This window comes from Phaenicophaeus curvirostris, chromosome 38, assembly GCF_032191515.1.
Source record: "Phaenicophaeus curvirostris isolate KB17595 chromosome 38, BPBGC_Pcur_1.0, whole genome shotgun sequence".
NCBI classification, from domain to species: Eukaryota; Metazoa; Chordata; class Aves; order Cuculiformes; family Cuculidae; genus Phaenicophaeus; species Phaenicophaeus curvirostris.
Genome location: NC_091429.1, coordinates 1,161,308 through 1,182,669, shown reverse-complemented (window position 1 = coordinate 1,182,669; position 21,362 = coordinate 1,161,308). Strand labels below are relative to the sequence as shown.

The following is a 21,362-nucleotide window of genomic DNA, read 5'->3' as shown; positions in this document are numbered from 1 at the left end:
GCTCTGCAGATGGACAGGGCTGAGCCTCCCGCATCGTTCCCTGCCTCAGTTTCCCCTGCCCAGCCCCAGGCGGCTCCCCTGGCGAGGATGCAGGTGAGGGTGGGATGCTGAAGGACCCAGATGGATTGGGAGGCTCAGATGGGCTCCAACACCCCCAGAAAGCAGGGAGGGCAGGGTCACAACCCCCCTGTCCCCCAGGACGTCCTGGCAGCCCACAGGATGCAGCGGCTGCGGGCACAGCTGGGAGAGCCTGGATTCACTCCCAGTTTCCTCCAGCCTCCTCGAGCTGGCAGCGATGCCCAGGCGTCCTCCTCCCGAGAGCAGCGCTGGGGACATCCTGGAGTCACTGTTTAGAGGAGACACCTCCATCACTTGCAGGGGACATTGTGGAGCTGAGGGACGCCAGGCACAATCCCCTTCCAGTCCTGGAAGCTGCTCTAAGGTCTCCAGGCTGAACAACCCCAACCCTCTCAGACCTCCTCTGGACCCATTCCAACAGTTCCACCTCCTTCTTACGCTGGAGACTCCAGAACTGAATGCAGAGCTCCAGGGGCGTCTCAAAAGAGTGGAATAGAAGGGAAGAATTCCCTCCTTCGCCCTGCTGGCCACCCTGGATAAGGCTGAAGCCAACCACAGGCGTGTGCCAGGGTGCAGAGTCCCAAACGGAGCTGGGCGAGCGCTGGTTGCGCATCCCCGGGCGGGAGCTGACATCTGCTGGTAAGAAACCTCAGCAGCCGCCAGCCCCGTGGGGTCCCCCGCATCCTGCTCGGGGTGCTCAGCAGGACAGCATCCCTGCGTCACCACAGATCCGGGGAGCAAGAGCTGGGCCACGCGGAGGTCCTTGACCAACCCTTTGCCACGTAGGGTTGGAGGCAGCGCAACGCTGGCGATGCTGGGCAGATGTGGGGGACCTGGACTTGGGGTACAGCACAATCCTTGGGTCACAGGATGGTTTGGGGGGGGCTAGGACATGGGGTACAGCACAGCCCTGGGGTCACAGGATGGTTTAGGGGGCTAGGACATGGGGTACAGCACAACCCTGGGGTCACAGGATGGTTTTGGGGGGCCAGGACATGGGATACAGCACAACCCTGGGGTCACGGGTTGGTTTGGGGGGGCCAGGACATGGGATACAGCACAACCCTGGGGTCACAGGATGGTTTTGGGGGACCGGGGCATGGGATACAGCACCACCTGAGGACTTTGGGGTGGGCATTGCTGCAGGATGGGGACAGAAGGACCCCGAGTGAGCATCAGCGAGGGGGTCCTGGCCTCTTGGGACTGTATTGATACCCAAAAGAGTCTCTTTGGGTCTCCCCGGAGCCTTCCTCGAAGTCCCCCTGGGGATGGAGCTTTGTCCGCTGTCGCTCCCAGGCTGGCTCTGCAGGAGGAGGAGGAGGAGGAGGAAGATGCCTTGGCACAGGCAGGGACACTGCTGCCTGGATGCCGACCACGGGCCCCAGATGTTGAGCTGCGGGCACCACTTTGCCGCGAGCCGCCGTCTCTGCCCGTTTGGCATCGTCCTCGCCCAGCTGCCACCCCCTCTCCTCCGGCTCCGCAGACGGGGCTGCTGATTTCCTACCCCCCGGAGCATCCCTGGACCATCCCTCGGGATCGCGGCACCTGGTCCAGCTTGGCCCTGACCCAGGCGTGGAGATTTGCCTGCAGCCCTGGGAAGGCTGCACAGCTCTGCGTTGTCTTGGGGAAAGAATCCCTAGGGAAGAGGAGCCCCAAAACCTCTGTGGGGCATCAGGATCCATCCAAGAGGTGTCTTGGAGGAGCAACGGATGGGGACATCAACCAGGGTCTGAGCAGAGCATCCCAAAGGATGCTCGACCTCCCTGAGGAGAAGAGATTGCTCAGAACACAGATTTCCTGAGAATTTACAAATAAATCCATACCCATTAATTAGTTTATGAGCCAAAATTAATTAGAAATGGGTCCTCTAAGGGCTGCTGCTCCGTGTCGGGTCGTTAGGTCTGGCTGACAGTAACAGCAGTAATTGAGTTAAGTGGAATAATTGCGGTGACGTCTCCCAGGCAGCTGGGTCGGCTCCAGGCGCATCGTGGCTTTGGGCTCCAAGTCCAAACGGCACGTGGAGGCTGCAGCCACGGCTGCTCCTGGAGGGACCCGAGCAGGAGGGGGTGTCCTGGGGCACTGCGGGGTCCCCTGATGCCACCCACCTGCCCCAGACCCTCTGCGAGCCGGGACCACGTCCATCCCCATCGCCTGCTGTAGATGCTTTTGAGCTGGAGGAGCATAAAAGATGCCCTGAAGCCTCGGAGATGTCGGATGGAGGAGCTCCAGTATTTCCAGCATCCCCCAACCCAGTTATTGGGAACCCCACAGCCTTTTGGGGTGGTGACATCCACCCTGCTGCCCCAAGCAGCCTCGCTCAGAGGGTTTCTGCTCAGTCAAAACCCTTTTTAAAGCCAATTCTTGAGCTTTAGGGCCAATGTTGCCAATCCAGCACAAACCTAAAGAGGTCTCTGTCAGCCAGAGTCTAATTTAAACTCCACTCCAACCCTAGCAAATCCATCACTAATAATGTGCCCACCCACCTCAGGGAACAATTAGGGGGTGAGGAGCTGTCAGGAATAACTTGTGCCACCTCCCTGGGGACATCCCACCCTGCGGAGAGCATCCCGGCTTTTAGAATCCCTGAAGTCTTTTCCCAGCTAAAAAAAAAAACGAAACCACTCCAAAAAGCTGGTTTTTAAGCTGCAATTTCTCACCTGCCGTGGGAAGCGGGAGGTGGCCGCTGCGGTTGGCGCTGCATAAATTTATCCACTCCCACCGCTTCCCTCCGACTTGGCCAAGGGAGCGCTCTGATGCGCTCGCACCTTTCCGCCCCCCTCAAAAACTGCTTTATTTACTCAAAAAATTAAAAAAAAAGCTGCCCAGAGATGCCAGGAGGGAGGCGGAGGTGAGATGCGCGCAGCAGCGTGCACCCCTGCGCCCAGCTGGAGAAAGAGAGGAGGATGAAGCACTAGGATGAAGCATTTTCCTACTCCAGGAGGTGCTGAGTTTATTCCCAGAAGGAGATTATTTTGGGGGGGAAGAATCATTCATTTAGGGCATCCCGCTAGCAGTGAGGAGGTAGGATGAGCCAGTCACAGGCAACTAGGTTTTTTCCATCCTCTAAAGCCACGTGGCTCTTCTCACTGGTGTCCCAAGCTGGAAACCAGTAAGCACTGGTCCCTGGTCGCTCATGGATTCGGGGGTACAACTCAAAGCTGCACCCCAAGGAGCCCTTCTCAAGGTTGCATCAGGCTTGTCCCAGCTGGAGTGGTGTCTCTCCGAAGCATCCCACGACTCCAGAAAGACACGGAGCTTCTGCCTCCCCCATCCTTGAGAAGATCACCCGCTTCCCACAGAGCTGCCAGCATCACCCTCGTTGCTGTGGCAACCAGGCAGCCCCCGTTCCCCCCCCCCCCAGTTTTTTTGGCAGAGCAGGGGGTGTCAGAGCTGCAAATCCAACACCCCAAACTCCACAGGACGGCTGGAGGGGAAGGAACTGCCGTGTTTTGGACCCAGGGCCAAGGTGGTTCTCAGCCTGGGATGAGGAGATCTCGGATGGGAGGGTGGGAGGGTCTCCCCCAGGGCTGGTGGTCGCCCCCTCGGTGATGAGCAAAGGGAAAGGGGTGAAATCTTTAGCCCCTAGGAGGCCAGAAGATGCTGGATGTGGCCAGCCTGGCCTCACGATCCCCAGCCACACAGGGTCACCCCATGTCCCAGCACCCAGAGGAGAACATAGAGCATCCTCCTCCCTGCACCTCACAAGAGGTTCGTGCTGTCCCCACTCCTCGTGGTCTGAGTGTGAGGAGCCAGTTGGGAAGAGCCCTGGGAGTTAACGAGCTTTGCTAATGAAGGGCACCTGGCAGCTAAGCCCTATAAGAGGAAGGAGAGCTGGAGGGCAGGGAAGTCTCAAGGGCTGGGGTCTGGGGGTCTGTCCTTGTAGGATGGGCTCAAAGGCACAGCTGGAAGGGTCCCAGCAGACCTAGGAAGCAGCGGGATGGTCTCTGTGCTGGGTAAGGGCTGAAGATCTGGGACCACCGTGCGTGAAATGGGTCCGTAGTGCTCCTCAGGCACCAGTTCTCCCCATGGGTAACTGGACCCAGCCCAGATTCCATCCAGCAACAGGATCAGCACCAAACCACAGCTGGGCTGGGTTTCAATCCCTCACGGCTGTGGGTTCCAGACAAACACCAAGAAGGACGCGATGGGCAGCAATTAGGGGTTTGCTTTATTGGTAGCTTTGGTCTGGAGCGACGCAGGTGCCTGGAGAGCTGTGGGATGAGCCGGGAGTCAAGCAGACGCCAGGGAGCTGCATGATGCTTGCACAGAGCCAAGGACACTCAGAAGGAGGAGGGGGACGCATCCTGCTCCCTGGGGACCACGCTGGCACCTGGAGCCAGCCCTGTGAGGGACCCCAAATTGCACCATGGAGGGGGAGCAGGTTCTGGGTCCTCCACTGCCTCAGAACTTGCTCTGAGTCCCCCCTCCCAGCCCACCGCTGGCTCCAGACAAGCTGTGTGGCACACAGGGATGTGGAGATCCCTGGTGTGGGACCAGGAGAGAGTTTGGGGGAGAGCAGGGAGGTCTGGTGGGGTGGCAGAGAGGTCTGGGTGCTCAGGGCGGGAGCAGAAAAGGAGCTGAGCATCATCCTGAGAAGCCGTGGGATGTGGTGGGGGCTCCCAGTGCTCCCAGGAGAGCATCCTCCCACCCCTCCATCCTGGAGCTGCGCCCTGTGTCCCCAGGCTCCACTTAGAAGGAAGGAACTTACTGTGCTTGTCACCTGGAGGAGAGAAAACACCAAAGAGGTGAGACCTGGTCCAGTCCCACCATCCCAGCCCCACGGGAGCACCCAGCTAGCCCCCAGCACCCACCCCACTGCAGCCCCCCCTGGCACCCAGCGTGGTGGGTGGGTAAGAGCTGGGGACGCCTCTCGGGGTGTTGCTGCTCCCTCTGACTGCGGCAGAGCCCTCCTGTCCCCCATCGCTCCCCTTTCCCTGCTCACCCAACAACTTGGTCGCTCAGCCCCTTCACCAGCTCGTTCAGCTGGTTGATGAGGAAGGCCAGGAGTCCTCTGGTAGTCCTCTCGACCATCTCGACATCTGTGGAGAGAGATGGGGCTACCCGAGTCGCTAACAGGATGTTCCTCATCCCTTTGGTTCCCACCCACCCACCCAAACCAGTGGCCCTGATGCCCAGCAGGTCTTGAGACCCTGACCAAGGCCACCAGCTCCTTCTCTGGTCCCAAGGGAGGTGCCTCCTGCTGTTTTCAGGGAGCTGGGGATGCTCAGACCCCATGGATACCGTGTGTCTGACCCATGGGCTTCCCTGCCTGCCTTGGAGGGAAGAGAAGGAGACAGGAGCATCCTCATCATCCTTGGAGAGAGGAGGGGGAGGTAGGAGCATCCTCGTCATCCTTGGAGAGAAGAGGGGGAGGCAGGAGCATCCTCATCTTCCTTGGAGGGAAGAGAGGGAGGCAGGAGCATCCTAATCCACTAGGAACAGCCCCACCTCCAGAAGAAGAGAAAAGAACCCTAAGATTTGCTGTTCCTTGGAGGGCTATGGGTCTCTGGGATGTTCCATCCCAGCCATCAAACCCCCTGGGCGAGCAGGACTCGCACGTCGGGCCACAGACTCACCGGAGGTCACAGAAGTCGACCCGTCATGAGGAGCTGCAGGAGGAAGAGACACGGCATCACCCACCTTGGCAGGGATTTGGAACCCCTTGCTGCACACAGGGCACCCCCAAATCCACATCCAATCCCTCAGCACAGGCAACTGGAAGATCTGACCTCCACCAGGGCCACTCGTAGCCACCCCACGCCCCTACCCGACTCACCTCCAGCAGCCAGGCTGCAAGCAAGCCCGGCCAGCAGCAGGATGACCCAGAGCTTCATCATCGTGGAGGATTTTGGAGAACAATCACAGCTGAGAGTCACCCAGGGATGAGCTGAGACCAGGGTTTGCTCCTTATGAAGGCAGCGGCCACCAATCGTCTGGGCTGGGAGGGCTCGGGAAGGCAAGGGATGTTCCAGCTGTGGGAAGATGCTGGTGTCTGGGCCCCCAGCCAGGGGTAGGATTAGCCTGGATTAGCCCTGCAGCCCCTCTGGGCAGCTCAGCTGGTCCTGAGAGCACCTAAACCAGTCCTGGTCCCAGTCCCAGGCCTCCCAGCCCTCTGTGCACAAAGAAATTCCTGAGTCCTCACAGCCCCACAGCTCCCCCTCCCAACCATCCCAGTTCTCTCCAGTTCACCCCACAACCCTTGGATATTGGGACACATTTCCTCACTGAAAGGGTTCTTGGGCATGGGCAGAGTCTGCACAGGGAGGTGGTGGAGTCCCCGTCCCTGGAGGGGTTTGAAAGTCAAGTAGATGAGGGAATCATAGAACCATGGAACCATAGAATGGTTTGTGTTGGAATAAACCTTAAAGATCATCCAGTTCCAACCTCCCTTTCCATGGCTGGAACACAAGGGGAGGATGAATCCACTCAGGAGATGATGGTGAGGATGATGCTGACATGTGCAGCCTCTGAAATACTGAGGGAATCGTGGAACCATAGAATGGTTTGTGTTGGAAGAAACCTTAAAGATCATCCAGTTCCCTGCCATGGGCTGGAACAGGAGGGGAGGATGGATCCGCTCAGAAGGTGATGGTGGGGATCACACTGATGCGCAGCCTCTGAGACACCCAGAGGACACAAGGGGAGGGTGGATCCACTCAGGAGCTGGGGCAGAGCTGGGCAGTGGGACAGGGATGCTGTGGGAGCATCCTCGTGGTCCAGCCAGCCCCCAGCTCCTCCTTGGTTTGGAGATGAGTGGGGCAGAGCATCTTTCTCCAGTTTGAGGAAGCAGATTGAGCTCAGAATATCTTCCCTGATTACAGGGATTCACTGAGCCGAGGACGCTCTGGGACCAAGGGCATGGGAGGAGGGACCGTGACCTCTAGGAGACGAGGACAAGCCGAGGCTCTGTGGGGAGAGCCGACTCTGCCATGAACTGGATGAACAATCACCCCAGCGCTGCTTAACAAACAAACCCCGTCCGGAGCGTACATGAGCCAGGGAGGGAGCGAGCCCTGGCAGGGCTCTCCAGACACGCTGGGCGTGAGGGGAGAGTGATGCCGGCACAGCCCTTCTTGACAGCCTGCGTCAGCATCACGACGTGGATGGAGCAGCCGAGCGTGACCCACCACGATGCCGGCACTGACAGCGCTGACGGCACCGCACGGAGGGATTCGCCTCGCTGGTTTCAGACCTACAAGCTGAAAAAGCAGGAAAAAAAGGTTAAGGTGAAGCTTTAGGAAAAGTTTTTGGAGCAGCTCCCAGGGCTGTTAGGAGGGAACGTGTCCAGGAGATGCTCCAGCAGCTGCATCCCGAGTGGGGATGTGGAGTGGGTGGGTGGGGTGTGTGGCAAACCCAGACCCAGATGGAGATCACGGTCCGCACCTGCAGCAGGTGACACGTCACCTGGAGCCCTGTGCCCCTTTCTGGAGCCCTCAGCACAGGGAGGACATGGAGCTGTTGGAACGAGGCCAGAGGAGGCCACGGAGATGATCTGAGGGCTGGAGAACCTCCTGTATGAGGACAGGATGAGAGAGATGGGGATGTTCAGCCTGGAGAAGAGAAGGCTCCAGGGAGACCTTAGAGCAGCTTCAAGGACTGAAAGGGGCTCCAGGAAGGCTGGAGAGGGGCTTTTGACCAGGGAGGGCAGCGAGAGGATGGGGGGAACAGTTTTGAGCTGAAAGAGGAGAGATTGACCAGGCTGCCCAGAGCAGGGGTGGCTGCCCCATCCCTGGAGGGGTTCAAGGTCAGGTTGGATGGGGCTGGGAGCCCCTGATCTAGCAGGAGGTGTCCCTGCCCAGGGCAGGGAGGTGGAATTGGATGATCTTTAAGGTCCCTTCCAACCCACAAACCTTTCTATGACTCTATGAAATGCACTCTTGCTGCGTTGGGCTGGGGTTTGCTCATCACCAACTTTAAATGCTCTGCACAGTCTCAAGTCTTCTAATTTCATTTTAAAACCTTCAAAATCACCTTGTGTCTGCTCTGGTGGAGTCTCGGGAATTGTGTGGCCTCTTTGAGGGGGCCCAGAGCTCAGAGGAGAGGACTCTTTTCTGTTTGCACCTACAAATCCCCCCCTCTGGTCCCCGGCAGAGCCTTCGCTGCCTCTTGGCTTCAGAGATGGGGAAAAAAAACTTGGTATTTTCCATGCCTCTCTCCTGCCCAGTGCCCGAGGGAGGATTTGTGCTGTGAACTCAGCTTCTCATGGCACCCCATTCATTCCTGGTGGGAAGAGGAAGGAGAGGATAGCCTCGGAGCACCAAGCTCTGCCCCAGGGAGGGATTTTAGGCACCTGGATGGATGATGAGGAGCCAAAAGCCCCCGGGGAGGGAACAGGTTGCAGCTGGGATCCTGGCTCAGGGAGGAAATACCCAAATAATTGGCACCGAGAGGTCTGGGAGCACAAGTGTAACTTCATTTGGATGCTGTCCCCGTCACTAGGTCTTCCGTCCCACCAGGTTAATTCACCACTGCCCCAAAACCTCCCGCTCTGGTCTCAGAAGCACTAAAGGCTTCAACATTTGCATCTGATTTGATGAAGCCGCAGCTCCCGTTTCCATGGGTTCAGCACTGAAGCTGGATGAAGATGTCACGCTGTGTCCCCATCCCCATCATCAGCTACTTGTTCCCAGTGGTTCCTCTGTCCATGAAACTGGTTTCCAGCTGGGTTTCAGTCTCGTTTCTGCAGGAACCATGGGGATGGGCTTGTCCTCAGGTGTCCTCAGGGATGGGGAACCCAGCCCTCAGCTCCAGCCATGCTCCACCAAGGCTTCAGACACCCCATCCAGGACCTGTCCAGAAAATCCAGGAGCTGTCGAGAGTTTATTTCTCAGATGAGCCAGAGCTGGGCACTGAGAAGCTGCCTGTGGGCCACAACTTGCAGGAGCATCCAGGCTTGGGGGAGCCCACAGTGACTCCGCTGCGGAGATGGAGAAGGATGAAGCCCAGGCTTGCGCCACCCAAACCTGCAAGGAGCAGCCCTGGCCGCTTCAAACCAAACCAAGGAAGGAAGGATGGGCTGTGGAAGCCAGATTTGGCACCGGAGAGGCCATGGGGCTAATCCAGGATAATCCCATCTTTGATTGCTTTCCACAGGGAAGCCCTGGGGTTTGTTTATCCACCACCAGTTTCCTTTTCCAGTAGCTCCTGCCCTGATGCCCTGGGGCTGGTCCCAACCTTCTCCGCAGCACAAGGCGCCTGAGAGCAAAGGGCCGTGGTGGTCAGGATGGGGAATCGTTCCAGGGGACCACACAAGCCTGGAGAAGAGGACAACCGTGGTTGCTCCTTCCTGAGGGTCTGAGGATCTGGTTTGGGGTGACTTGTGACCTGTCCCCGTCCCCTGAGTTGATCTAGTGTGGTAGCAGCACAGGAGGGGTTAAGGAGCAGCTGGTGTAGCCCCAGCATCGTCTCAGTGTGGTTTCCTTCGACTGCCCAGATCTCTCGGAGGGGAAGAAGAGCGAGCCAGAAAGATAAGGTGGCAGGAAGACGAAGAACAGGCTTGGACCCACGAAGAACCCCGATAAGGAACCAGAGGGAGGCTCAGCAGTGAAGATGGAGAAGCCAAAACACTCCTGAGCAGCGCCCGCTGCTCCAGCCCCACCATGAGGTCTGGGGGACAGGGACCCCCCAGCGTTGGTGGCAGCTCCTCTGTCCCCAGGGAAGACGTGGAGCTGCACAACCCCTGCTCAGGTCTCTTTTGGGGACCAGGAGAGTTGGCACTGAGGGTTTCCTCCCCAGAGGGGGTGGGCAGGGCTGGATCCCACCCCTCCAGGAGCTCCAGAGCCACCAGCATCACTTCAGGAGTTTTATTCCCAGTGTGACACTGGCTGTGCACAGTGAATCCCCCCTCCTAGTGTTCCAGGTGCTGCAGCTGAGAGGACCGAAGCGTGGGTGATATCCCCAAGAGCCAGGCATGAGGAGATGCCCCCGGTGCAGCCGTGGCCCCAGCGCTCGCAAGGCTGGGCGAAGAGGGGCAGAAAATCCTGAATCCAAAGGTTTTCTGTGCCAAACACCCCCATGTGCACCCAGAGTGCTCAGCCCTGGTGGGCTCCGTGATGAAGGGTGCAGTTCTTCTGGTGCCAAACCGTGGTTCCTGCAAGCCCAGGTCCCTCTGTGGTGGCCTCAGGTCGTCTGCTCGGTGTGGTGGGGATGGACAGCGGGTGGCTGGCCAGGTGCCGGCTCCTCCAAGAAGCCGCTGCTGTCGGATTGTCCGCTGCTGGCATGCAGCATGAGAGCTGGAGCAGGGGAATTATAGAATCACCAGGTTGGAAAAGACCCACTGGATCAACCAGTCCAACCATTCCCATCAATCACTAACCCATGTCCCTCAGCACCTCGTCCACCCGGACCTTGAACCCCTGCAGGGAAGGGGACTCAACCCCCTCCCTGGGCAGCCTCTGCCACTGCCCAAAGACCCTTTCCGTGAAATATTTTTTCCTAATGTCCAGCCTGACCCTCCCCTGGTGGAGCTTGAGGCCATTCCCTCTCGTCCTGTCCCCTGTCCCTTGGGAGAAGAGCCCAGCTCCCTCCTCTCCACAACCTCCTCTCAGGGAGTTGCAGAGAGCAATGAGGTCTCCCCTCAGCCTCCTCTTCTCCAGGCTGAACCCCCCCAGCTCTCTCAGCTGTGGGAACACGTGCTGGCACCAGGCTCACCCCCCTCTGCCTTCCAGGAGGGTGGGAAAACCATCCAACTCACTTCTCCGGACCCCAGCGGAAGGATGGAGACACCAGGCAGCTTCCTCACAGGCATCGCAATCATCATCATCATCACCATCCTCGCTGGCACTCAGCACCTGCAGGTGGGATGGGTGAGGAGCTGCACTGGGTGTGTGAGCGCATGTGCGAAGGCTCATCTGTGCACACCCGTGTGGGCGTGCAAGGATGCTCATGTCTATGTGCAAGCCTTGGAGGGAAGAGGGGGAGGTGGGAGCATCCTCGCCTGCCTTGGAGTGAAGAGTGGGAGGCAGGAGGATCCTCGTCTCCCTTAGAGGGAAGAGAGGGAGGCAGGAGCATCCTTGTCTCTCTTGGAAGGAAGAGAGGGAGAGAGGAGCATCCTTGTATCCCTAGGAGGGAAGAGGGGGGAGGCAGGAGCATCCTTGTCTCTCTAGGAGGGAAGAGGGGGGAGGCAGGAGCATCCTTATCTCTCTAGGAGGGAAGAGAGGGAGGCAGGAGCATCCTTGTATCCCTAGGAGGGAAGAGAGGGAGGCAGGAGCATCCTCACCTGCCTTGGAAGGAAGAGAGAGAGGCAGGAGCATCCTTGTCTCCCTAGGAGGGGAGTGAGGGAGGCAGGAGGATCTTTTCCTGCCTTGGAGGGAAGAGATGGATGCAGGCGTGCGTGCACAGAGCCACCCGCCGTGCCGTGACCCCATCTCCCTCCTGCAGGAGGCTCCATTTGAAGCTCTAAATCATTCAAACCTTAAAAGCCTGAGGAGGCTCTGGGGACATTTCCCACTCCAGCTCCTTCCCGTCCTGCACATGCTTGCCCGGCATCACCCGCTGGCCGAAGGGATCCCGTGTGGGTGTCCCCATCGCTCCCAGCCCCCTCTGTTCCCATCACCCAGGTATCCCCCTCACCTCCTCCATCTCAAAGGAATCCACTGGTTCCTGCCTGCTGGGATGATGGGCTGAGGGACCTTTCGTGGGTGGCTGCAGCCCAGTGTCCCTCCTGGGTCCTCCCCGGCGCCAGCCCCTGCTCTGCCAAGTCCGATGCCCTCCAGCTCTCGGTGTGTCTGAGCCAGAGGAACGTGTCCTAGCAGGGCCCGGGGGGTCACCAAGGCAGCACCCACGGGACTCTTCCTTCCTCCTGGAGATGGTCCCCGAGGAGACAGAACCGAAGCCAGAGTCCCCTTCGGACCCCAGTCCCTCTGGGTGCTGTGGGGTGACACACACCCAGCTGATGTGGGGACCCAGCGTTGGGGACGAGGTGGCATCTGTCCGCGGAGCAGTGGCAGCTGTCTGGTTGTCCTCCAGGCCAAGCTGACCTGTTGCCACCAGACACGGAGCATCCCCAGCCCCCTGAGCCACCCCCCCAGGGCTGCCATGGGGACAAGACCCTTCTGTGTGTCCCCGTGCAGCGCCCGCTGGTGTCCCTGCTGTGGGTGGCCTCGGTGGTGGCTCCTGTTCCCCTCCACAGACCTCCAGAGCATCCCCACCACCGTGATGGGGACACGTGGGGACATCGTGGTCCATCCGCGGGGACGGCAGCATTGGGGGACCCCCATCTGCTCCCCGCTGCGCCGTCCCCGCATCCCCATCCCTCCCCTCGTGGACATCATCCAGGTCAAAGCGGAACCGTGGCTCCCGCTCCGGCCCCTCCTGCACCACCTCGCCCAGGGTGTCGGGTGGGTTGGTGGGCGCGGTGGCCACCCGGGAGGTCCCCCGTGTGCCGTCCTCGTCCCGTGGGGACGTGTAGAGGCACATGGTGGCCACGACCTTCTTCAAACGCTCCACGGGTGAGAGGGCGCAGGGCTGGGTGGGCGCGAGGAGGAGGTCGGGGAGGTCGGGACAAGCCCAGGTGAGGCGGGTTGGGGAGATGCGCTGCACGGGGGTGCGGGAGACGTAGGAGTAGAGGCAGAAGAAAGCATCGGCCGTGGCAGCCAGAGCCTGGACCTGCTGGAAGCGACCTGAGGGAGCAGAAGGAGGTGGGGTGATCACAAGGGCTTGATGCTTGGTGGGGTGGGGGACACGGGGCAGGGGAAACTGAGGCACAGGAGCTTCTGTCCCACCAGCACAAAGGAGCAAAGCCCATCCAGGTTGGTGGATCCTACTCTACGTGTTGGCATCTTCCCAGGGATGCTGGGAAGCCACGTGTCACACTCACTGGCCAGCATCAGGCAGGGATCCTCCATCTCCATGCGCCGCACTTGGGCCTTGAGGAAGACCTGGAAGTCGATGCCCTTGGCACGGGAAGGAGCCGAGAAGAAGCGCGCGGGGACGCGGGACACGGTGCCCAGCTCGCTCTGCACGAAGCCCAGGTTGTAGAGGATCTCCTCGGCGTCCGCTTGCCACCACTCCAGGACCTCAGATATGCTGCAGGGTCAGGAGCATCCCCAGCTCAGACTTTTGGGGACCAGACTCACAAAGAGGGGATCCAAACCCCCTAGAGATCCTCCCGGGTCCTACCTGGAGCTGGTCTTGGTGGTGAGGCTGGAGAGGGCACTGGAGGCCAAGCTGTGCCCCAGGTGGAGGTGCTTGTCCCTCAGAGCTCTGTGGCAGGGAGAGGACGCTGCCAGGGGGATGCAGGGGAAGGATGTCCCCAGCCCTCCTGCCACCATCACCTGAGAACTCAAACCTCACCTGAGACCCCAAACCTCACCTGTTCTTGATCTTGTCGCTCCCCGGCAGCAGAAGAGCTGGAAAAACAGAGCAGAGAGGTGGCAGGCAGTGAGATGGGGCATTTAGGGGACAGGCCCCACAGTTGCCACCGTGGGAAATGTCCTTCCCGGTGGCCACTGCCCAGCAGGACAGAGCTTGGGGACAGCCCAACTCCACCAAAACCCTTCTGGGGTAAAAGCTACTCATGGTGGTGGCTGTGCCCAGCTCCCCTGCCTCCACCCGGGTGGCTCTGCCCATGGGGTGATGGTGACACCATGAGCGAGGACACCCCAACACACCCTGGGGTGGTTGGTACCTTCAGCTCCCAGGGTCAGGTCATCCTCAAAGCTGGTCCCGTTGCTCCCACACCCTGTGAAGAGCAAAGACTTGCAAGGCACAGGGACACGCAGTCCTGGGGACAGGTCTAAGGGTCCTTGGAGACCTCCCTGTCCATCTCCCAGCACCTCACGCGCAGCCCTTGGCCTGGGTGGGCTTTGGGGGTGAGCAGGGACCACCTCAACATCCCAGGAGAACCGTGGGGGCAAAGCCAACGTACCCAAGGGGCCCAGCAAGCCCAGCTCCTCCAGCGGGACCTCTACCGATGACCTGCGGGGGCAAAACCCTGGTTACAGCCCCCCCTTCCCATCCTGGGTGGCTGGAAGTGGGATGGGAGACCCGAGGGTGGCAGGACGGGTGGTGAAGACAAGGACACAGATGATGGGATGAGAGCAAGGAGGTGGCAGCTGGGCTTGTAGGTGGCTGCATCACCTCAGCAGAGTCCCACAGCCCTGGGAACCCCTGGAGATGCCACCACCTTGCTCTTCCAGCCCCACTAGGAGTTTCCTGGAGGCACCTGTGTGATGTCAGGTATGGGACCAGCATCCCGTGCTGGTGGCCCTGGTGTGACCAGACACACACACGACCATCCCCCGGGCGTCCACTTGGGCTCATGGTTTAGTGTTTGATAGGAACGGTTGGACTCGATGATCCGGTGGGTCTCTTCCAACCTGGTGATTCTATGATTCCAGGATGGACTAAGCACGAGCATCATCCCACCACCCTTGCCGTGACCCCAAATCCATGTGGGAACGGAGCTGCCCCCGGCTCACCCGCACTCCTGCAGCCACGTCTCTATCTTGCTGGAGGGACTTGCTGGGAAGGGACAGAAAGACCCGTGAGATGACCCGGCACATTGGGGACCCCGTCCCACGCGCGCCCCAGGGTCCTCCTGACCTTCAAGGAAGACGTCATCCACGTGGGGCGGCTGCAGCTCGGGGACGTCCTGCATGGCGGCAGCTGCCTCCTCCTCCAGCACGGTGGTTCTCCAGCACCGGCTCTGCCTGGCCCATGCGCGCCGCTTCTCCCACGACGAGGGGCTGAGCACCGAGGTGGCCTCCATGGCCACAGCCCTTGGTGGGACAGGGGGCTCCCTGTAGGACAGGAGAGCCATGAAGACGTGAGGGGAGTCTCCTCCATCTCTTCACCCGTAGGACCTGCTGGTCCAACCATCACCGGAGCTCTGCCAGGGCAGGAATATCCCAGTCCCACCATCACCCAAGCACTATTAAAGTGAGTCCATCCCAGTTCCACCATCTCCTGAGCACTACCAGAGCGGGAGCATCTTGATCCAACCATCACACAAGCACTAGCAGAGGAGGAACATCCCGGTTCCACCATCACCTGAGCACGATCAGAGTGGGAACATCTCGATCCAGCCATCAAACAAGCGCTACCAGAGAGGGAACATCCCTGTTCCACCACTACCAGAGCAGGAACATCCCAGTTCCACCATCACCTGAGCACTACCAGAGTGGGAACATCCCGGTTCCATCATCACACAAGCTCTACCAGAGCAGGAACATCCTGTTCCAACCATCTCCCGTAGCACCAGCACCCTGGTCCTACCACCACCCACCGCACCGATGGGAAGGGAAACGCTTCACAGAGCCACCACGACGCTGGCCCCTCATGCCCAAGGCCATCCTCCACCCCACGGCACCACGACACAGCCTCCCCGCAAGTCCCCAGTGGAGGGAGGGCACCTTGTCCCCATTTCCCTGCTCCACCTCTCGCTGCGCAAGGTGCAGGAGGGGGTGAACCCCTGGGCAGGACCCAGCAGCACCCACCCAGGTCACCCTGGACCCCCGTGATGCTTGTGATGGGGAGGTCATCTTCGGGGTGATCAGGGCACGGTGGCCTCGTAGCTGAGCTCTTCACCAAGGCCTCATCCGAAGCACGAGGCCAAGCGCTCTCCCATTGGAGCTGAAGACCCTGGAGATGCTGCCCCCACCGCGGATGGGCACTAGCAGCCCCCGTGTCCCCCCTGGGTTGACCAAAACAGGGTCCAACAAGGGCTTTGCAGAGCCCAGCAAGGAGCTGTGGGACCATGGATGGTGGACCAAGAAGAACTCAATAGTCCTGGAGGTCCCAGAGCTCAGGAATCACCCCTCCCAGCATCCCCATGGCCACCGTGGCCCCATTTATCCCCCTCCAAACCCACATCCATCCACCTCCCGCTCTTCCGCCCCCATCCCTGTGGCCCCAAGCCCTCGTCTTCTCCTCCAACCCCTCCTGGGGGGCAACCACTCCCCCAAACCCCTCTGCCCAGCTCACCGAGTGGTGCCTACGTTGGACGCGGGGCCATCAAGCGTCCCGTCCTGCCGCCCCACTGGCCACCGGCGGCGTCTGGCGTCAGCGCGGGGGGAGGAAACGCCTCTGTTTGGAAGAGGAAACTCAAAAACTCAACAACGAAACCTCAAACGTTGGCCCCCACATCCGCTGTCACGATGGGAAACAATGAGCTGCCAACGGCGCCGAGGGTGGCTAATAATAGCCCGGGCAACCATTCAACCAGCCTGGTCATCACCCATCATCTGGAGGGGTCACCTGCTCGGATGTACCCTTAGCGAGTCTGAGGATGATACTAAGCTGGGTGGAAGCTGGATCTGCTGGAGGGTCGGGAGGCTCCAAAGGGATCTGAACAGGCTGGATCCATGGGCTGAGACCAACGGCAGGAGGGTTAACGAGGCCAAATGCCGCGTCCTGCACTTGGGGCACAACAACCCTGAGCAGCTCCAGCCTAGGAGAAGGCTGGCTGGAAGCTGCCTGGAGGAGAAGGACCTGGGGGTGTTGGTGGAACAGGAGCCAGCAGGGGCCCAGGGGGCCAAGAAGGCCAAGGGCATCTTGGCTTGGATCAGACCCGGCGTGGCCAGCAGGGCCAGGGAGGTTCTTCTCCCTCTGGACCCGGCCCTGGGGAGACCGCTCCTCGAATCCTGGGGTCAGTTCTGGGCCCTCCCCACAAGAAGGATGTTGAGGCTCTGGAGCGAGTCCAGAGAAGAGCAACGAAGCTGGGGAGGGGGCTGGAGAAGAAGAGGAGCGGCTGAGAGAGCTGGGGGGGTTTAGGCTGGAGAAGAGGAGGCTGAGGGGAGACCTCATTGCTCTCTGCAACTCCCTGAGAGGAGGCTGTGGAGAGGAGGGAGCTGGGCTCTTCTCCCAAGGGCCAGGGGACAGGACGAGAGGGAATGGCCTCGAGCTCCACCAGGGGAGGGTCAGGCTGGACGTCAGGAAAAGTTTTTTCACAGAAAGTGTCACTGGGCAGTGGCAGAGGCTGCCCAGGGAGGGGGTTGAGTCCCCTTCCCTGGAGGGGTTTAGGGGACGGGTGGCCGAGATGCTGAGGGCCATGGGTTAGTGATTGATGGGAATGGTTGGACTCGATGATCCGGTGGGTCTTTTCCAACCTGGTGATTCTATGACTCTCTGAAACCAGCTTGGCCCTCACCCGTCTTCTGGAGGGTCTCCAACCCCCATCCTGCTCAAGTGGCCACTCGTAGCCCAGGTGATCTTTGCGTCATGGCCCACACACCCAGGTCCCTCCCGGCCAAGCACCCCGGGCCGGTTCCGTGCCAAGATGCCGATGCCACCGCGCCGATAAGGGAGTGTTGGACGGGCGTGTGGCACGTGTGGCTTATCGACTGCTGGCCACACCAGCCCAGAACGGCCTGATAAGGGGACCTGAAGAAGCTCAGGCCAAGGGGACAAGCGGGGCTGGGGTGGGGTGGCTTCTGGAGGGACAGGCAGAGCCACCGTGGGCTCAAACAGCTTCGAGAGGGACAACGGAGGTGGTTGTGCCCGTGGGCTCCTCGCCAACCAGGACAGCAGCTCCAGTCCCTCCACCATCTCCAACTCCTCCTCCACCTCCAGTCCCACCCGCCACCAATCCCACCCACCATCATCTCCAGCCCCACCACCACCTCCAATCTCACTCACCACCTTCTCAAATCCCTCCTGCAACTCCAGTCCCTCCACCATCTCCAATCCCTCCCTCCAGCGCCTCCAGTCCCTTCTCCATCCCCAACCCCTCCGCCATCTCCAACTCCATCTCCACCATCTCCAACTCCATCTCCACCATGTCCAACCCCATCTCCATGAACTCCAACCCGATCTCTACCACCTCCAACCCCATCTCCACCACCTCCAACCCCTCCACCATCTCCAACCCCATCTCCATCACCTCCAGAGGGCCTCATCCTGCACCCTGGTGCCATCCAGCACCCACAACCCCACTGGGGGGGGCTGAGGGGGGGGGGCACAGCACCCCAGAATCAGGGGACGTTGGGTTTGATGGACAAAGGGTGCTGGATGGGAGCTGGGAGTGGTGAAGCCTTGCAGGGAGGAACCCAGCACCGAGCAGGATTGGACCCTGGGAGGAGGGGGGTCCCTGAGGAGGGGAAAAGACACCCCCCTCCCAAATCAAAGCATCTCTGCCCCTTCGAGTGGGGGGGCTCAGCACCCAGCACCGCGCAGGATTGGACCCTGAGAGCGGGGGGGGCCTTGGGGAGGAGCGGGGGGGGGGGCCAAACCAGGGGAGCAGGGACCCCAAAACCCAAGCAGCCGCGGTCCCCTCGATTCTGCCTCCAGCATCCCCCCACGGGGACCCCCAGATTGTCTCTCTGCGTGCTGGGGGGGGGGGTCAGGCAGCCCCCCCGCTTCCCCCCCCCCAGCCTGACCTAGATACCAGCTCCTGCTGCCAGCAGCCTCCTCCCTGCATGAATAAGTGATGGGAGCGCGGTTATGGCTGCGGGGAGGGGGGGCTCAGCCCCCCTAGAGGCCCAGGGGCTCCCCCCACCCCACCCCGAGGCCGGGGGGGGGGTTTGCTGGGGGGGGGGGGGCATTGAGGTTAGGGGGTTAGGGGTGCAGCCAGCACAGAGCTGGGATGGGGCGTGGGGGCACCTCATAGACCCCCCCTACCCTGAGACCCACACCCTGAGACCTCCACCCCATAGATCCCACCTCATAGCCCCCCACCCCATAGATCCCACCCTGAGACCCCCACCCCGAGACCCCCACCTCATAGACCCCACCCCATAGATCCCACCCCATAGCCCCCCACCCCATAGATCCCCACCCTGAGACCCCTACCCCATAGCCCCCCACCCCATAGATCCCACCCTGAGACCCCCACCCCATAGATCTCATCCCATAGATCTCACTCCATAGCCCCCCACCCCATAGATCTCACGCCACAGATCCAACCCCATAGACCCCCCCTACCCTGTAAACCCCCCCCCAGCCACCCACCCCCTTTTTTATCCCTCTTGAGCTCGCTGCCCTCAGCACCCCTGGCCCCACAACGCCCAGGCCACCCTGTCCGTCTGTCCGTCCGTCTGTCCTGGCCACCAGCATCACCCCAACCCATGTCCCACTGCGGCGTGGGACCCCTCACCCCCTGCCAGGACCCCCACCCCTCCCCCCAGGGCACAGACAGGGTCCCACACCACGCTGAGACCCCCCCTTGGCCTCCAATTAGGACAGACAGACAGACAGACAGACAGACAGACAGACAGACACGGGCCCCAGGCCTGGGTGCCTCGGGAGGGGGGAAAGGTCAATCGATGCCCCGGGGTGACACGGGCACAGCTGGACTTTGCCCACAGCCTAGCGGGCCCTGACCTGTGCACACGCGTGTGGCACGTGTGAGCGTGTGTGTGCGCTCAGGTGTGTGCTCAGGTGTGCACATGCATGTGTGCGTGCACGTGCTCCTGTGTGTGTGCACGCGTGTGTGCTCAGGTGTGTGCTCAGGTGTGCACATGCATGTGTGCGTGCACGTGCTCCTGTGTGTCTGCACGCGTGTGTGCTCAGGTGTGTGCTCAGGTGTGCACACATGTGTATCCGTGTGCATGTACTCCTGTGTGTCTGCACGCGTGTGTGCTCAGGTGTGTGCTCAGGTGTGTGCTCAGGTGTGCACATGTGTGTGTGTGTGTGCATGTGCTCCTGTGTCTGCACGTGTGTGCGCTCAGGTGTGTGCTCAGGTGTGCACACGTGTGTATCCATGTGCATGTGCTCCTGTGTGTCTGCACGCGTGTGTGCTCAGGTGTGTGCTCCTGTGTGTGTGCTCAGGTGTGTGCTCAGGTGTGCACATGTGTGTGTGTGTGTGCTCCTGTGTGTCTGCACGCGTGTGTGCTCAGGTGTGCACATGTGTGTGTGTGTGCTCCTGTGTGTCTGCACGCGTGTGTGCTCAGGTGTGTGCTCAGGTGTGCACATGTGTGTATGCGTGTGCATGTGCTCCTGTGTCTGCACGTGTGTGCGCTCAGGTGTGTGCTCAGGTGTGCACACGTGTGTATCCATGTGCATGTGCTCCTGTGTGTCTGCACACGTGTGTGCTCAGGTGTGTGCTCCTGTGTGTGTGCTCAGGTGTGTGCTCAGGTGTGCACGCGTGTGTATGCACGTGTGTGCTCCTGTGTGTCTGCACTCGTGTGTGCTCAGGTGTGTGCTCAGGTGTGTGCTCAGGTGTGCATGCGTGTGTATGCGTGTGCATGCGCTCCTGTGTCTGCACGCGTGTGTGCTCAGGTGTGTGCTCAGGTGTGTGCTCAGGCGTGCACACGTGTGTATGCACGTGTGTGCTCCTGTGTGTCTGCACGCGTGTGTGCTCAGGTGTGTGCTCAGGTGTGAGCTCAGGTGTGCACACGTGTGTATGTGTGTGCGTGTGCTCCTGTGTGTGTGCACGCGTGTGTGCTCAGGTGTGTGCTCAGGTGTGTGCTCAGGTGTGCACATGCAGGCGTGTGCACACCTCTGTGTGTGTGTGTGTACAGGTGTCTGCGTGCACACCTGGGCACAGACAGGTGTCCGTCCATGTGTCCCCACGTCCATCCCTGTGTCTGAGTGTCCGTCCCCCTGTCCGTCCCTGTGTCCGTGTGTCCACCAATGCGTCCGTCCCCATGTCAGCCTGTCCCTCCCCGTGTCTGTGAGTCCGTCCTTGTGCCCGTCTGTCCGTCCTTGTGTCCACTCCCACGTGTCCGTCTGTCCCTCCCCGTGTCTGCATGTCTGTCCCCATGTCCATGTGTCCCTCCCTGTGTCTGTGCATCCATCTCCGTGTCCCCCTGTCCGTCTGCCCTCTCATGTCTGCCTGTCCCCCCTTGTCCGCCTGTCCCCCTGTGTCCGTCTGTCCCTCCCGTGTCCGGGTGTCCGTCTTTCCCCCCTTGTCTGTGTGCCCTCCTGTGTCCGTCTGTCCCCCTATGGCCATCTGTCCTCCCCGTGTCCGTCTGTCTCCCGTGTCCGTCTGTCCTCCCCGTGTCCGTCTGTCCTCCGTGTCCATCTGTCCTCCCCGTGTCTGTGTGTCCCCCGTGTCCGTCTGTCCTTCCCTGTGTCCGTCTGCCCCTTGTGTCCGTCTGTCCTCCCCGTGTCTGTGTGTCCCCCGTGTCCATCTGCCCTCCCCATGTCCGTCTGTCCCCCGCGTCCATCTGTCCTTCCCCGTGTCCGTCTTTCCCCCCTTGTCCGTCTGTCCCTCTCTGTGTCTGTCTGTCCCTCCCGTGTTCCAGCGTCTGTCTGTCCCTCTCCTTGTCTGTCTGTCCCCCCCATGTCCCTCTGTCCCTTCCCGTGTCCTTCTGTCCCTCCCGTGTCCATCTGTCTCTCCCCGTGTCCGTCTGTCCCTCCATGTCCACCTCTCCCCCGCGTCTGCCTGTCTCCCCCGTGTCCGT

The 21,362-nt window shown here is 60.6% G+C and overlaps 1 protein-coding gene and 1 long non-coding RNA gene across 7 annotated transcripts; both read right to left on the bottom strand.

The window, feature by feature from the left end:
• Positions 1–5,258: 5,258 nt before the first annotated feature.
• On the bottom strand, positions 5,259–7,270 carry LOC138732838 (uncharacterized). Of its 2 annotated transcripts, XR_011339330.1 has the most exons (4): positions 7,069–7,270; positions 5,855–6,050; positions 5,655–5,687; positions 5,259–5,526 (listed from the first exon to the last, which is right to left on the bottom strand). It is a non-coding gene; the product is annotated as an uncharacterized lncRNA (long non-coding RNA). The 2 variants fall into 2 exon arrangements; XR_011339329.1 differs by having other exon boundaries at positions 5,855–7,270.
• Positions 7,271–7,569: 299 nt separating this feature from the next.
• TESPA1 (thymocyte expressed, positive selection associated 1) lies at positions 7,570–16,080 on the bottom strand. Of its 5 annotated transcripts, none has more exons than XM_069879514.1 (12): positions 16,003–16,080; positions 14,623–14,819; positions 14,499–14,541; positions 13,946–13,995; positions 13,706–13,759; positions 13,391–13,427; positions 13,198–13,281; positions 12,896–13,104; positions 11,650–12,698; positions 11,297–11,380; positions 10,772–11,138; positions 10,112–10,310 (listed from the first exon to the last, which is right to left on the bottom strand). In XM_069879514.1, the coding sequence occupies exons 2-12, from the start codon at positions 14,786–14,788 to the stop codon at positions 10,198–10,200; spliced, it is 2,256 nt and encodes a 751-aa protein (XP_069735615.1). In that variant the 5' UTR covers positions 14,789–14,819; positions 16,003–16,080; the 3' UTR covers positions 10,112–10,197. The 5 variants fall into 5 exon arrangements, 4 of the variants coding, with proteins under 4 accessions (XP_069735615.1, XP_069735616.1, XP_069735617.1 ...); XM_069879515.1 differs by having other exon boundaries at positions 10,772–10,868; XR_011339328.1 differs by lacking the exons at positions 10,772–11,138; positions 11,297–11,380 and adding an exon at positions 7,570–7,589 and having other exon boundaries at positions 8,050–10,310.
• Positions 16,081–21,362: the final 5,282 nt, after the last annotated feature.

What these genes read in the sequence shown, in the direction of transcription:
- TESPA1 (XM_069879514.1), bottom strand. Translation starts at nt 14,788, where the DNA reads ATGGAGGCCACCTCGGTGCTCAGCCCCTCGTCGTGGGAGAAGCGGCGC. An exon ending in ACGTGGCTGCAGGAGTGCGG is followed by an intron (nt 13,996 to 14,498) that starts GTGAGCCGGGGG and finishes TTGCCCCCGCAG; the next exon opens with GTCATCGGTAGAGGTCCCGC. An exon ending in AGCGACAAGATCAAGAACAG is followed by an intron (nt 13,282 to 13,390) that starts GTGAGGTTTGGG and finishes TCCCTGCCACAG; the next exon opens with AGCTCTGAGGGACAAGCACC.